Here is a 12,512-nt window from a genome sequence, read left to right as displayed (position 1 = left end):
CAAGAACAACTTTTAAGTGATAAATCATTTGAAGAACTTAAATTAATGACAATTCATAGGAAAATGATTAATCAATTTGTAATTAAATACATACATTTATATTTAACAAATACAGAAAATATTCTTGGAATTAACTTAACATAAAATATACTTCATTATTTATTGATTCAAATGTTAATGAATTTTATAAAAAGATTATAAAAAGATTAAATACAGAAACACAGATTCTTATAAATAAATATTCATAGATTGAATTCACAAAAGAAAGGATTAAAGAAATAACAGAGAGTTTAAAACATGATAACAATCAAGATTTATTAGATAAATTGAAAATAGAAATAAATGAATTAAAAAATAAACTAAAAAAGTTATGTGGAGATGCAGTAACTGAAGTTGGTAAAGTTATAATACAGAAAGTAGAAGATGTATCAGATGTTGCTGTTTCAATTTTTGATATTTATTCATTAATACAACAATTTAAAATAAAAGATATATTAGATTATATGTTAACACAAAACAAAATAACAAACTACTCACAACAAGGAGGTAATGATAATCATCCAACAAATAACACAAATAAACAAAATAATTCATCTAAAATATCTTTATATAATAATAATACACCACTTGGAAGAACAATAAAAACTATAAACATTACTCAAGAATAATTAGATAAACTCCATTCATCATTTAATAATATTGTTGATGCACAAACTATAACAAATAAAATTGAATTGTATAAAAAACAAATGATTGGATTTGAAAAAGTTCAAGAAATATCAAATGATTTTTATTAATTTACTTAAACTTAAAATAATATTGAAAAGAGAATGGCAATTTGATGAGATTGATATTAATGAATATTTATGAATTATTGTTACAGAAGATAACAAATATATTGTTAATCCAAGAACAAGTTCTGAATGTAAAGTTAAACATAAAATATATAAAATAGAAAAAGTATTAAATTATAATGAAGAATATGAAGAATAATAATCAAAATGATAATTTGAATTTATTTTAATGATTTTATGGTTTATATTTCAATAATTTCAAATAAATGAAAATGAAAACATGAATAATTATAACTATTTTTATACATTATATTAATGTATATTTTGAATATATAATTAACAAATAATTAATACTTATTATATTTATAATGACATCAATTAAATATTATAAAATATTCATTTTTATTTTAATTAAAATGAATATAACAAATAAAATAAGAGAGTGTTATATTTAATATAAAACAATATTTATATTTTTATTTATCTTTATTCACTGTTTTATTTTATTAAACTAAATATTAAATTAAACCTTCTTCAATTAGAGAATTAATGTGATTATTCCAATTATCATCACTACCTTTATTATGTTTATTGATATTCCATTTGAACATACTCCTTCAATACATTTATTATTGTTATAATCAAATTTATATCCTGAATCACAATATGATAGTACACATTTTGTACTCCATTCTCCATTATCTCCATATTCATATCCTCCATGTCCATGTTCTATATTAATTTCTTTATACTTATCAACTATTTTCAATGTTTGTTCTTCAATTTCTTTTATCTTATAATTTGAAAATTGATAAATATTCACTCTTTCATCTATCATATCTGTTAAAAATTCTCTAGGAATATTTTCATTATACTCATAATTAAATCTATATGTTTCAATAAAACTTATTCAATATTTATATCCATAATATTTTATCCATAGATGTGAAATTACAGGAATAGAATCATCAATAACAACAGTTGGTGATAACCCTACTTCAAATTCTTCATCTTTACCATTAGGATCACCATCAAATCCAACAAGAATAGCTTATCAACATTCTTTTAATCCTTTTGTAACAAGTGAACAAGCAGAATAACAATATGAATCTGTATAAACTACTATTTCTGTTGGTTTTCTTGGATTTTTCATTATTTTCTTTTTTGGAAAAACTTCAATTGAAGGTTGTGTAATTTTATGTTCAACATCACCATATTTAATAATATTTGGTTTTGTATACAATTCTCCAAGTGAGAATAAATTTAAAAGAGGAACACTACTTATAAATTTTCCTCTTCTTCTTTGGCATGTCTCTGGTTCATATAAATTTACTGCATATCCTTTTTTAATAAAGTTTCTGAATAATCTGATATTCTTGTTGATCTAATATAATTAACATCATCATGTGGTGATATCTCTTTTCTATCCATTGTGAATAAATAATATAACCTCCTCCATTCTTTGGGAATATTACTTGAATAGGATAATTATTAGAATCAAATAAATCAATACATTCTGTAATTGTATCTTCATATGTTGTTGTGTCTCTTGTATCAAAAGATTTAACTACTAATGTGTTCACACCATTCACACAAAATGTACAATAAATATTACTATCACTTGATATAAATTTAGTGGTAATTCTATCATTTTCTTCTAATGCTTTCTTTGTATTGATCATTTCTTTTGTTTCTTCTTCAGTTAATGGTTTTCTAATTCCTTGTTTTATTTTTTCATTGCTTTTTGTTACATCTGTTGTTTCTCTATATATCTTATAATTAACTGTTAGACTTTCTCCATTTTCCCATGTAATACTTATTAGTGTATTTAAATATTCTTTTGATAATGGTAATAACTCAAACTACCTTCAACTAAATCATCTTTTGCTTCTGTAAATTGTGCATGTGGACATTTTAAAGCAGAATATTTCTTTCCAAATTCATGAATAATATTAAATGGATATTCTCCATTAACTGTTTTAACTACTACATTCTGATTATTTATTATTTCATTCGGTGTATTCACAAAGCTAAGTCCATAGTAATACCTTGGATTTAAATACATTTTCTTATTATTATCAATATTTGTTGTAAATGGAAGGAAATAATAGAAAAGTGTTATTTCATTATTTTCATTTAAATTAAAAAATTCATTTTCATTTCTTATTCTAAAACTTAAATGAGAATCTCTTGTTGAAATAATGAGATTTTTAATTTGAGAATAGAATTCATACATACTTGTTGTTTTTGTATTTATTGTATTTAGTTGTTCATCAATATCCACTTTTTCATAATAATTATTTGAAAATGATGGTTGTGGTGGATTCTTTAATATATCTTTAAATACACATCCTTCTAAATAATATTTTAAATCATTAATAATAGAATTGTTTTCTTTTTCTGTTGTTTCAATTGATTCAATACATTCAAATGCACTATCTACTGTATCTGTTATGAATTTATATAATTCAACTTCACTACATTTTTTTGATAATGAAAAAGTAATAAATAGAATTATTAATTTATTCATGTTTATTGTTTACATCTTTCTGAATTTATGTCCAATGTTTCTTCTATCTTTTATTTCCTTTATTTTCTGTTTTTATCATTAAATTATTGTTTGAATTTAATTCCTCTTTCTTTTATTTTATTTTCATTAACATTACATTTGATATATTTTTATGTTTTTTATTCTTAATTTAAATCAAACACCATTCATTATTTTAAATATAAATTATTTGTTATCAATTTATTGTTATTTATGTATTAGTTTGTTATTGATTGTTGTTTTATAATTAATTATGTAATAAAATTACTCATTCATTTTACCCACTTTTTATTTATTTTTATCGTTAAAATTTATGTGAATTATTTTATTTTAATAACATTGAGATTATATTTATTTTTATTTTTAAATTTAAAATATTAATTATTTTATTTTATTCATTTTTATTATCAGTTCATTTAATCGTATTTATCAATGATTTGTTGTTGATTATTGTTTCATGATTTTATTAATGTTAAAATTAAATAATTTGATTTATTTTCATTTTTATTTATTTAATGTTTTCATTATTTAGTTTGTTATGTTATGAAATGTATTGAATATTCATTTATTTATTGATTTGATAATAAGATAAATGAAGTATTAACAATTTAAATATGAAAATGATGATAAAATTTCATTTAATTGATTATATTTTGTTTTATTTCTTTTTATTTATGCTTGTTCATTATTTAATTGTTTTATTTCATTGATTGAATAGTGGTTGTTATTTATTTTCTTTTTATCATACTGATAACTATTTATCATTCATTCTTTATTTTCTTTGCTAATCTTTTTTCATTCTCTTTTTATTTATTTTATCTTTTAAATTCTTATTTGATTTATCTTTTAAATTAAATGAATATTCATTGTTATTTATATTGTTATTTTAACATATTTATATTCATGTTATTTGAATTATTTTATTTTTGATATCATTCTTTATATCAAATTCAATCATTTTATTCTCTATTATACTTACTTCATGATAATTATCTGTTACTAAATGTTAATCATTATTAACACTTTTTATTTATTTTTATTGTTAATTTATAAATAACAAACACCATTGTTGAATGTAATGTTATTTATTAAAAACATTCTCATTAACAAACAATATTATAATAGAAATTTCGATTTATTTTATGTTTATATGAATATCTGATATATCGATTGTTTTCATGTTTTTTTTAAATTATATAATTAAATAATTCTATTCAATAATAAAAATTCCATTTCGTTGTTCAAATAATAATTGTTAATATGGAAATGATTATTTATTAATAGTATTAATGTAAATATGTTTGTATTACAAAAATATGATTAATCTATTGTAAATTTTCTATGATGATGAATTAAATGACTAAATTTAGAAATATTCATGGTATTTATTCTAAGGGTTTACAACACATCAAACAATATTCACAAATGGTAAGTAAATATATATGTAAAGAAATTGGTAAGTTTTTCTTGAAGTTATTTTCCAGTTTCATGTTAATAAAATCAACCATCTCCATTATATGTCAATTCCAATTATTATTCTTCTCAGCGGTGATACTTATTTGAATTTTTATTCTTTTCATTGTTTCTACTGGTCATTTATTCTGTACTTCAGCATATAGTTATGTAATGATTTATGGATCATTGTTCTTGGCTACATTCATCTATAATTTTATATTATTCTCCATAGAATATCTAAAGAAATCATTCAAGTACTTTTATGTACATGAAAAATCTGATGAAAAGGAAAAAACACATTTTGGATTAAATCAGATAAAATCTGTTGTCCTAAAGATATAAAAAGTATTGTTGAAGTGTTTGTTCATCATATTGGGATTATTGTACTAGTTGTTGGTTTGATTGTTGGATTAATTGTTGGTTGTTGTTTAACTAAAAAACATGGAATACCAAGTGTATTGAGTTCTATTGGATATTGTTATTTATTGATAGGATTAATTGTAGTTACTGCAGCATTTGTAGTGATTGTTTGTGGTGATTTTATATACAGAATTTATTATAGTGTTAAAAATTATCTAAAATCTAAAGATGACATAATAGATTTTGTTATAAAATTAATATATCTTTTACCATTATCATGTGTAATCAGATTCATAGATTGGTGTTTATCATTTTTTTGTAAAAAACCAGATTTAAAAACAAAAATGATAGTTGAAATTATTGTGGAAATTTTCTTCTTATTTCTATTTATAGGATTCATTGTCTGTTTAATAATAACTACTGTATATTCAAGTCAGCATGATGGAAATATGGGATGGTATTGGGTCATATTTGTTCTTTCATTTATATCTGGTTTTATTCCATCAACTAGAGCATTAAGCAAAAAACTAGATGATAATGAAGATAATAATGAAGATGATAATAAAGATATTACAATTACATACAGTGACACAGAAACAGAAAGTAATGAAGAAACAGATGATACTGACAAAATAATAAAACAATCATTTGGATTTAATTTTAGATTTTCAATTATTTTATGGGTTATCATAGCTGGATTAACTATTGTGTTGATAATATTTATAATATGGGTACTATACATACCAAGTAAGAGTAACACAAAAAATAAAACAACAACTTCGTTTAATGAAGAAGATGAATATATTTCATTCAGAGCAAGAATGAATGAAATAATTGAAGGGAAATCATATGATGATCAATTCGATGAATTAAAATATTATCAACAAATATTAGATCCTTCAAATGATGTTGTTGAACATTCACATTTATGTGAAAGTGATTCATATGGTATTACACCATTTGATTATTCATGTTTAAGTAGTTTAACATATGCTAAAAATACTTTAAGTCTAAATAGTAATAAATATAAACACATAACAAACTATCTATGTAATAAAGGATGGAAAAGTATTACAATTAATGACAATGGATTATTACATTATTTAGTAGGATATAATGATATATTAAATGTCAACGTAATTGGATTCAGAGGAACAGATTCAAAGTCAGATGGAATTTATGATCTCAAATTATTTGCTGAATCATCTATTCCAACAATGTCAGTTTCAGTATTCCCAGTGTTTACAAAACAAGTTCTTTCAAAAATAAGTTATATTCTTTCACTCTTTGGATCAAAAGCATTTCCAAGTACTGCTTATGATTTAGTTCGTATTGCAAAAGATGTAGTACTTGATGAAACCAAGAAAAAACCACAACAACAATTTGTTCTTATTGGACATTCTCTTGGTGGAGGAATTGCAAATATTGTAGGGAATGAGTTAGGAATAGTGAGTTTTGGAATATCACCTCCTGGTACTTATTTAGGATCAAAAGGTCTTAATTTCAAGAAAAAGAATAGTACTTTATTAACACGTGCTGTAATCCCTGAAAGAGATCCTATTGCTGCTTTAGGTATTAATGGTGGGTTACAAATGTCAATTCCTTGTTATGAACACTCACGGGATTGTCATGGAATTAATAATTCAATCTGTATGATTGGAATATTATGCAAACACTATGAACAAGAAATAATTGATATGTGTTCTGATAAATGGAATGATTGGAAATTCAATTACCCTAATAAAAATAAATGAATAATATAATTCTATTCATTAAGAAGTTAATTAATAATTTTATTAATTAGAAATAAATAATAATGATAAATAATGATATTTTATTTAAATAATATTCAAAATGATATTAATATTATTAAATATTAATAAAATCATTAATAACTAATCAAAATAAATAATAAAATGATTAAATAAATATTTCATTTCATTGTTTATTATCTTTATTTATTAAATTGAAAATAAAATAAATAATTTAATAATAAATAATGAAATATAATCACTTTAATCTATAATGATATTTTATATTTTATTTCTATAATAATTTAATTAACAACAGGTAAGTATCATTGATTTATTTGTTTATTTAAATTAAATATTCTATTTGATATTATAATAATATATAAATTAATATAAAAAGTATATAATAATTAAAATAAACTAGAAATTACATTATTTATTTCATCATTTAATGAATGAATTAGATGATATTAATCAATAAGAATTATTTATTTGTATCATAAACAATCAATATAATGAAATCATCAATAAAATAATAATAAAATAAAATGAAAATTAACAACAATAATCAATAATCAACAATTTGATTAATGAAATAATCAAAATATAAAATCAAATTCATTATTATATTCTCTCATTTCTAAATAATTATAATATAAATTAAAACAAAATGATGAATAAAGAATGAATAAATATAAAAAATAAATAAAATAAATAAATAAGAAGATAAATAAGATAAAATATATAATAAATAAAATAAAAAGATATAAAGAATAAAAAAAGAGTTATAAAACAAATATAAAGAATGATATATCAAACAATAAGAAAGAAAAGAATAATTAAATCATTTAAAAATTGAAATTAATATTAGTATTGATCTAACTCACATAGGAAAATAATGAACACTATATATTTATTACTTAATTAAAAAAATATTTTAAACCAGTTAACGAAAGCTTTCATTTCATTTGCTTCATTGTTTTAGCAGATAACACAATTTTTAACACCGCATTTATCTATTTTTAATTTTTCTCTTTCTTTTATTTCGTTCATTTTTCTTTCAAGTTCTGCTTTAATCTCTTCTCTGCTCTTTTTTGTTATTGAATTTTTCATAATATCTTCTATCATTTTATTTGTTTCTTTGAGTTGTTTGTATCCATTTATTCTTTCTTTATATCCACTTTTCTTTCCTTCATTTTCTGTTTCAATTAATTGGTCTAAATATTCATTATTACTATTAATTCTACCATTTAATGCAATTTCTGATAATCTATTATTACAATCTATAATTTCTTGTTGTTTATCATAACAATCAATTTGGATTTCATAATACTCTTCTTCTAACTTTTTTAACAGATTTTCTGCATTAGCCATACCTTCTTTACCTTCATTATATCTTTCAAATACTTCTTGTGCTGTTTCCTTTATGGTCACAACTTCATCATCCCATTTATATGATTCGTTTTCATGATCTGAGTGACTACACCCACATACAGTACAACGTCCGTTTTCAATACAATGACATGCCCTTATCGTAAAGAATGAAACAAGAGATGGAACATGACATGGATAATGACATGTTTTCTTACATTTCTTACAATTAGTTGCATACTCTCCTTTTAATTCAAATTTTTTTGGTTTTGTTTTATGTACAACAATTGTAAAATCTTTATTTTTATTAACCTTATCCTGATTCAAATAAAGTTGTTCATATGTCTCTTCTATTTCATTCAGTTTTGATATTCCATTATTTAATGATATTCTCAGCCCTTCAATTTGGACTTTAATACGTTCTCTTTTCTCTAAAACTTCTCTAGATTGTTTTAATGATTTTCTTGGTAATTTTATTAATTTTTCTATAAATTTATCAAAGTTCTTCATTCCTATTTTCCAGTACATTTGTGTAAATAAATCTCCAGTACTATCATCATAAATACCTGAATTATTAAATTTTAAATACCATGGCTCATTTATTTCTGGAATAATTGTACTGAAAATACAGTCTTTGGATTGTAATGTATTTGTAATTTGTGGGTCTTCACCATCACAGAATGTAAGCATTACAATGAAATTCTTTTTCACATCTTTCCCGAATAAACCAGTAACATTTTTAATTATTTTCTGTTGATTTATTGTTAATCTTGCATTACTTGATTTTTCAACAAAACAAATAGCATTTAAATCTAATACTTTTGTTTCAAATGCTTTTTTGATTTGATTAGTAATTTCTTTATCATAACCCTTTCCTCTTGTATCTCCAAATCCAGGTGTATCTATTATTTTTATTGGTGGTGTTCTTTTTGTTCTTTTAATATTATAAATTGTTACTTCACTTGTTTGACTTTTAGATTGATCTTTACTCTGTGCTAAATTATCTTCATTTATAATTATATATCTAAAATCATCTGTTATCTTGATTCCACATACCGCATTTACAAAACTATTCAATATCGTTGTTTTACCACTTCCTGTTTCACCAATAACTAAAATAGCAATCGCATCACTCTCATCTACTTGATCAAATTGTTCATTTGGATATAAATATATTTTTAATTTTCCTTTTTCATGACTTTTCAATCTTATACTTCCTTTAATTGGAATATTTTGTTCAGATACATCTGTAGTATCATTTGATGAAATATCAGATATAACCATATTATTATTTAGTGACTATCAGAGACTAAAGTATTACTTGTAGAAGTATGAGGTACTGTACTATTACATGGTGAACCAACAGGGACTGTGGTGGTATTTAATGAGCTAACAGGGGATAAAGTATTACTTGGTGAACTAACAGGCACTGTAGTATTATTTGATGAAGTATCAAACATTTCTGTTGTTATATTGATCTTGTTATCATACAGAATATCTGATAATTTATATGACTGTTCTTCATCAGCTGGTATTTCAAATCCTTCTTGATTTTCAAATACAAAACTTGTTGGAACATCTGCTATATTTTCAATTTCCTTTCTGATATCTGAAAGAGAAATGTTCTTATTTAATTGTTTATTTGTTAACAGTTTTTCGTTCAAATATATACCAACAGTTACAATAACCATTTCTAGTGTATTTTCTTTCTCATCTTTAAGAGTAATTTCATCATTATTTAATACTTTCTTCTACACAAAATGATTCTTCATCTTCTTTTTCAATTACATCATTATCAACTGTATAGAAATGTGCAGATTCTGGAATATTTTGAATTGATTTTCTGATGTCACTTATCTTTGTTTTCTTATCTACTTGAATAGTGCTAATTGTTTCATCATTTAATTTTATTTTTGCTTCCTTTTTATCTCCTGTTTCTTTGATATTTATTATTCTTGATTCATTAATTGTTTCTTTTATAGTAAAGTACTCTTCATCATCTATATCAATTAAATCTCCTTCTTTTGTTAGGAATTGTTGAGAACCAGATATCTTTTGTTTTAATTTCTCTCTTGCTGTTTTCAAATTGTCTTGTGAATTCAGTGGTTTAACTGAAATCGATTTTCCATTTAAGAAGAATCTTACTTTTATATTTGACATTTGATGAATAATAAGTTTATTTTGTAGTTTAAATATTGACAATTTAGAAAATAGGTTATTTGTTTAAAAATATCACTTCTTTTTCTGATTGGTTATTTCTTTTAAACATCATTTGTTTTAATATTTTATTCACTTTTATTTTTATATTTCAGTATATTTTTATCGTTAATTATGTTTTCATGAAATAACATTACAAAAAAGTTTTCATCAATGTAAAATTTCAAAATAATTTATTTATTCTTTATTTATTTTTATCGTTTTTCTTGAGTTGAAATTATTTAAATTAAAAATAGATAAAATCATTTGACTTATTTCGTATTTCTTTATGTTATATTACAATTTATTGTTTCTTCATTTAATTTTATTATTTCAAAATGGTTGTAATAAAATTATAATAACATTGAAGGGGTAATGATTGTTATATATAAATTATTATTTTTTTGTTTTATTTTTATTTATATTTTTCATTTATTTTCTTTTGATAAAAATGAAATACAAGAAATAAAACAAAAATTCAATAATAAAAGAATGAAAACAAGTATTATCTGTATTGATAGAAATACATTAATTATCATATTAATCATTACCATAATAATAACTATCATCATAACAATTATAATAATAATTGTATGAATTATTTCACTCATCACTTTATTCATTTTCATCATCATAAATATTTTATCATTAATTCAAATAGAATCAATCATTATAATACAAATAAATCACATAATAAAACACAACACATTTATAAACAATATCATAATAAAAGACAACAATAAATAAGAAATAAAAGAAATAATAAAAATACATATAAATGAAAGAAAATAATTAAATGATTAAAATGAAAATGATTAATAATAAATAAGTGAATTAAATAATAATCAAATGAAATAAATGAAGTGAATATATAAGAAATATAAATAATATATTTAATAATATGAAATTATCAGTAACAATATCTTATTAAATATAAAAATAATTTCATTCATCAAATTAATAAAGATGTATGAATAAATAATTATTAATTGAAATATTAAATCTAAAATAATCAATATTGATATTTCAAAATATTATAAAGATAATCATAACATTATTTAATCTATTAATCATATTTTGTTATGATGTAATAAAGAATAATCAAATATATAAATATGTAATAGTTACATATTTTAATGAAATTGATTTCAATACTCATTATAAATATATTAATAATGATGAAAATATCATAAATTACAATAAAGATATATTAGTTAATAATAATTCAAATTTCATGAATTGAAATATCACATCATTTTCATCATTTATAAATATTTTATTCATTGTTATTTTATAATTCTATTTCATTATTTTAATATTATTTAAATTAATAGAATTTCTATATTCTTCAAATCATGATTATATTTTATTATTTTAATTTAAACAATATAAACAAATTTAAAATATTAATAATATAAATAATATAATATCATTTCATTAATATTTCTGTATCTAATCTTATCCTTCTTCTATTATTATAATTATTCTTTGATTTTCTTTATTCTTTATCAAATTAAATTCTATATTTTCAAATTACATTTATTTCAACTTCTATTCTTTTTAATATTCAAATAATAACATTATTCAAATATATTTATTATATTTAATCTGATCATATTCATTTTATATTTTCATTATTCATTATTATCAATTCTAATATTCATTAATATTTTTATTAAATTATTGAATAATGAAATAAATGAAATTTCAAGAATAAAATAATTAATGATGTATATGATAGATAAATGATATGATTAACAATGTATATTAATTGATAAATCAATATTATTAGATTTACATTAATGAATAAAAAATATAATAACAATTAATATTTCATTTGATTAATGAAAAATCAATAATTCATTATTTCACACTTCTTTATTCTCTGTTCTTTTTTCATTTCTTATTTTTATACTCTCTTTTATCTATATTTGATAATATATTAGAACATATTCCCATTTTTTATTATTTTCATCTATTTTTCATATTCATATCTTTATATTGATTATCTTTATAACAATACTCTTATTTTTAACA

At 20.7% G+C, this 12,512-nt stretch overlaps 5 protein-coding genes across 5 annotated transcripts in view, besides 35 other annotated features; 2 read left to right on the top strand and 3 right to left on the bottom strand.

The window, feature by feature from the left end:
• The window catches only part of EDI_107920 (uncharacterized protein), a gene marked incomplete at both ends in the record, with an annotated part of 876 nt that extends 208 nt beyond the window's left edge, over window positions 1–668 (top strand). Inside the window, one exon of the mRNA XM_001740022.1 lies at window positions 269–668. Within this exon, the coding sequence (XP_001740074.1) occupies window positions 269–668 (400 nt within the window). The remainder of the gene's footprint in view (window positions 1–268) is intronic.
• A 118-nt stretch (window positions 669–786) lies between these two features.
• Window positions 787–821: a sequence feature (AT_rich).
• Window positions 822–937: 116 nt separating this feature from the next.
• Window positions 938–1,062: a sequence feature (AT_rich).
• A 15-nt stretch (window positions 1,063–1,077) lies between these two features.
• Window positions 1,078–1,322: a sequence feature (AT_rich).
• A 526-nt stretch (window positions 1,323–1,848) lies between these two features.
• Window positions 1,849–3,324, bottom strand: EDI_107910 (uncharacterized protein; the record flags this gene model as incomplete). The annotated part of the gene is made up of 3 exons (XM_001740021.1): window positions 1,849–2,152; window positions 2,193–2,589; window positions 2,658–3,324. 3 exons carry the CDS (start codon window positions 3,322–3,324, stop codon window positions 1,849–1,851), a joined length of 1,368 nt encoding a protein of 455 aa, XP_001740073.1.
• Window positions 3,151–3,178: a sequence feature (AT_rich).
• Window positions 3,316–3,495: a microsatellite.
• Window positions 3,373–3,496: a microsatellite.
• A 15-nt stretch (window positions 3,497–3,511) lies between these two features.
• Window positions 3,512–3,609: a sequence feature (AT_rich).
• Window positions 3,610–3,662: 53 nt separating this feature from the next.
• Window positions 3,663–3,770: a microsatellite.
• Window positions 3,733–3,921: a microsatellite.
• Window positions 3,922–3,973: 52 nt separating this feature from the next.
• Window positions 3,974–4,050: a microsatellite.
• Window positions 3,976–4,158: a microsatellite.
• Window positions 4,100–4,282: a microsatellite.
• Window positions 4,206–4,387: a microsatellite.
• A 136-nt stretch (window positions 4,388–4,523) lies between these two features.
• Window positions 4,524–4,571: a sequence feature (AT_rich).
• Window positions 4,572–5,606: 1,035 nt separating this feature from the next.
• EDI_107900 (uncharacterized protein) lies at window positions 5,607–6,911 on the top strand (the record flags this gene model as incomplete). The annotated part of the gene is made up of 1 exon (XM_001740020.1): window positions 5,607–6,911. One exon carries the CDS (start codon window positions 5,607–5,609, stop codon window positions 6,909–6,911), a length of 1,305 nt encoding a protein of 434 aa, XP_001740072.1.
• Window positions 6,912–6,942: 31 nt separating this feature from the next.
• Window positions 6,943–7,085: a microsatellite.
• A 16-nt stretch (window positions 7,086–7,101) lies between these two features.
• Window positions 7,102–7,350: a sequence feature (AT_rich).
• An 84-nt stretch (window positions 7,351–7,434) lies between these two features.
• Window positions 7,435–7,462: a microsatellite.
• An 87-nt stretch (window positions 7,463–7,549) lies between these two features.
• Window positions 7,550–7,574: a sequence feature (AT_rich).
• Window positions 7,575–7,581: 7 nt separating this feature from the next.
• Window positions 7,582–7,664: a microsatellite.
• A 78-nt stretch (window positions 7,665–7,742) lies between these two features.
• Window positions 7,743–7,778: a sequence feature (AT_rich).
• A 36-nt stretch (window positions 7,779–7,814) lies between these two features.
• Window positions 7,815–7,850: a sequence feature (AT_rich).
• A 39-nt stretch (window positions 7,851–7,889) lies between these two features.
• On the bottom strand, window positions 7,890–9,563 carry EDI_107890 (uncharacterized protein; the record flags this gene model as incomplete). The annotated part of the gene is made up of 1 exon (XM_001740019.1): window positions 7,890–9,563. One exon carries the CDS (start codon window positions 9,561–9,563, stop codon window positions 7,890–7,892), a length of 1,674 nt encoding a protein of 557 aa, XP_001740071.1.
• Window positions 7,935–8,114: a microsatellite.
• Window positions 8,748–8,776: a sequence feature (AT_rich).
• Window positions 9,444–9,465: a sequence feature (AT_rich).
• A 450-nt stretch (window positions 9,564–10,013) lies between the features above and the next one.
• Window positions 10,014–10,439, bottom strand: EDI_107880 (uncharacterized protein; the record flags this gene model as incomplete). The annotated part of the gene is made up of 1 exon (XM_001740018.1): window positions 10,014–10,439. One exon carries the CDS (start codon window positions 10,437–10,439, stop codon window positions 10,014–10,016), a length of 426 nt encoding a protein of 141 aa, XP_001740070.1.
• Window positions 10,440–10,550: 111 nt separating this feature from the next.
• Window positions 10,551–10,620: a microsatellite.
• Window positions 10,621–10,652: 32 nt separating this feature from the next.
• Window positions 10,653–10,694: a sequence feature (AT_rich).
• A 16-nt stretch (window positions 10,695–10,710) lies between these two features.
• Window positions 10,711–10,739: a sequence feature (AT_rich).
• Window positions 10,740–10,867: 128 nt separating this feature from the next.
• Window positions 10,868–10,904: a microsatellite.
• A 61-nt stretch (window positions 10,905–10,965) lies between these two features.
• Window positions 10,966–11,278: a repeat region.
• Window positions 11,201–11,702: a repeat region.
• A 36-nt stretch (window positions 11,703–11,738) lies between these two features.
• Window positions 11,739–11,808: a sequence feature (AT_rich).
• A 42-nt stretch (window positions 11,809–11,850) lies between these two features.
• Window positions 11,851–11,919: a microsatellite.
• A 108-nt stretch (window positions 11,920–12,027) lies between these two features.
• Window positions 12,028–12,160: a microsatellite.
• A 78-nt stretch (window positions 12,161–12,238) lies between these two features.
• Window positions 12,239–12,309: a sequence feature (AT_rich).
• A 41-nt stretch (window positions 12,310–12,350) lies between these two features.
• Window positions 12,351–12,509: a microsatellite.
• Window positions 12,510–12,512: the final 3 nt, after the last annotated feature.

Source organism: Entamoeba dispar, genomic scaffold (genome assembly GCF_000209125.1).
Source record: "Entamoeba dispar SAW760 scf_1105229462683 genomic scaffold, whole genome shotgun sequence".
In the NCBI taxonomy this organism is placed as follows: Eukaryota; Evosea; order Mastigamoebida; family Endamoebidae; genus Entamoeba; species Entamoeba dispar.
Note: the sequence above shows the minus strand (reverse complement) of the source record. Positions and strands in the feature narration are given on the sequence as shown.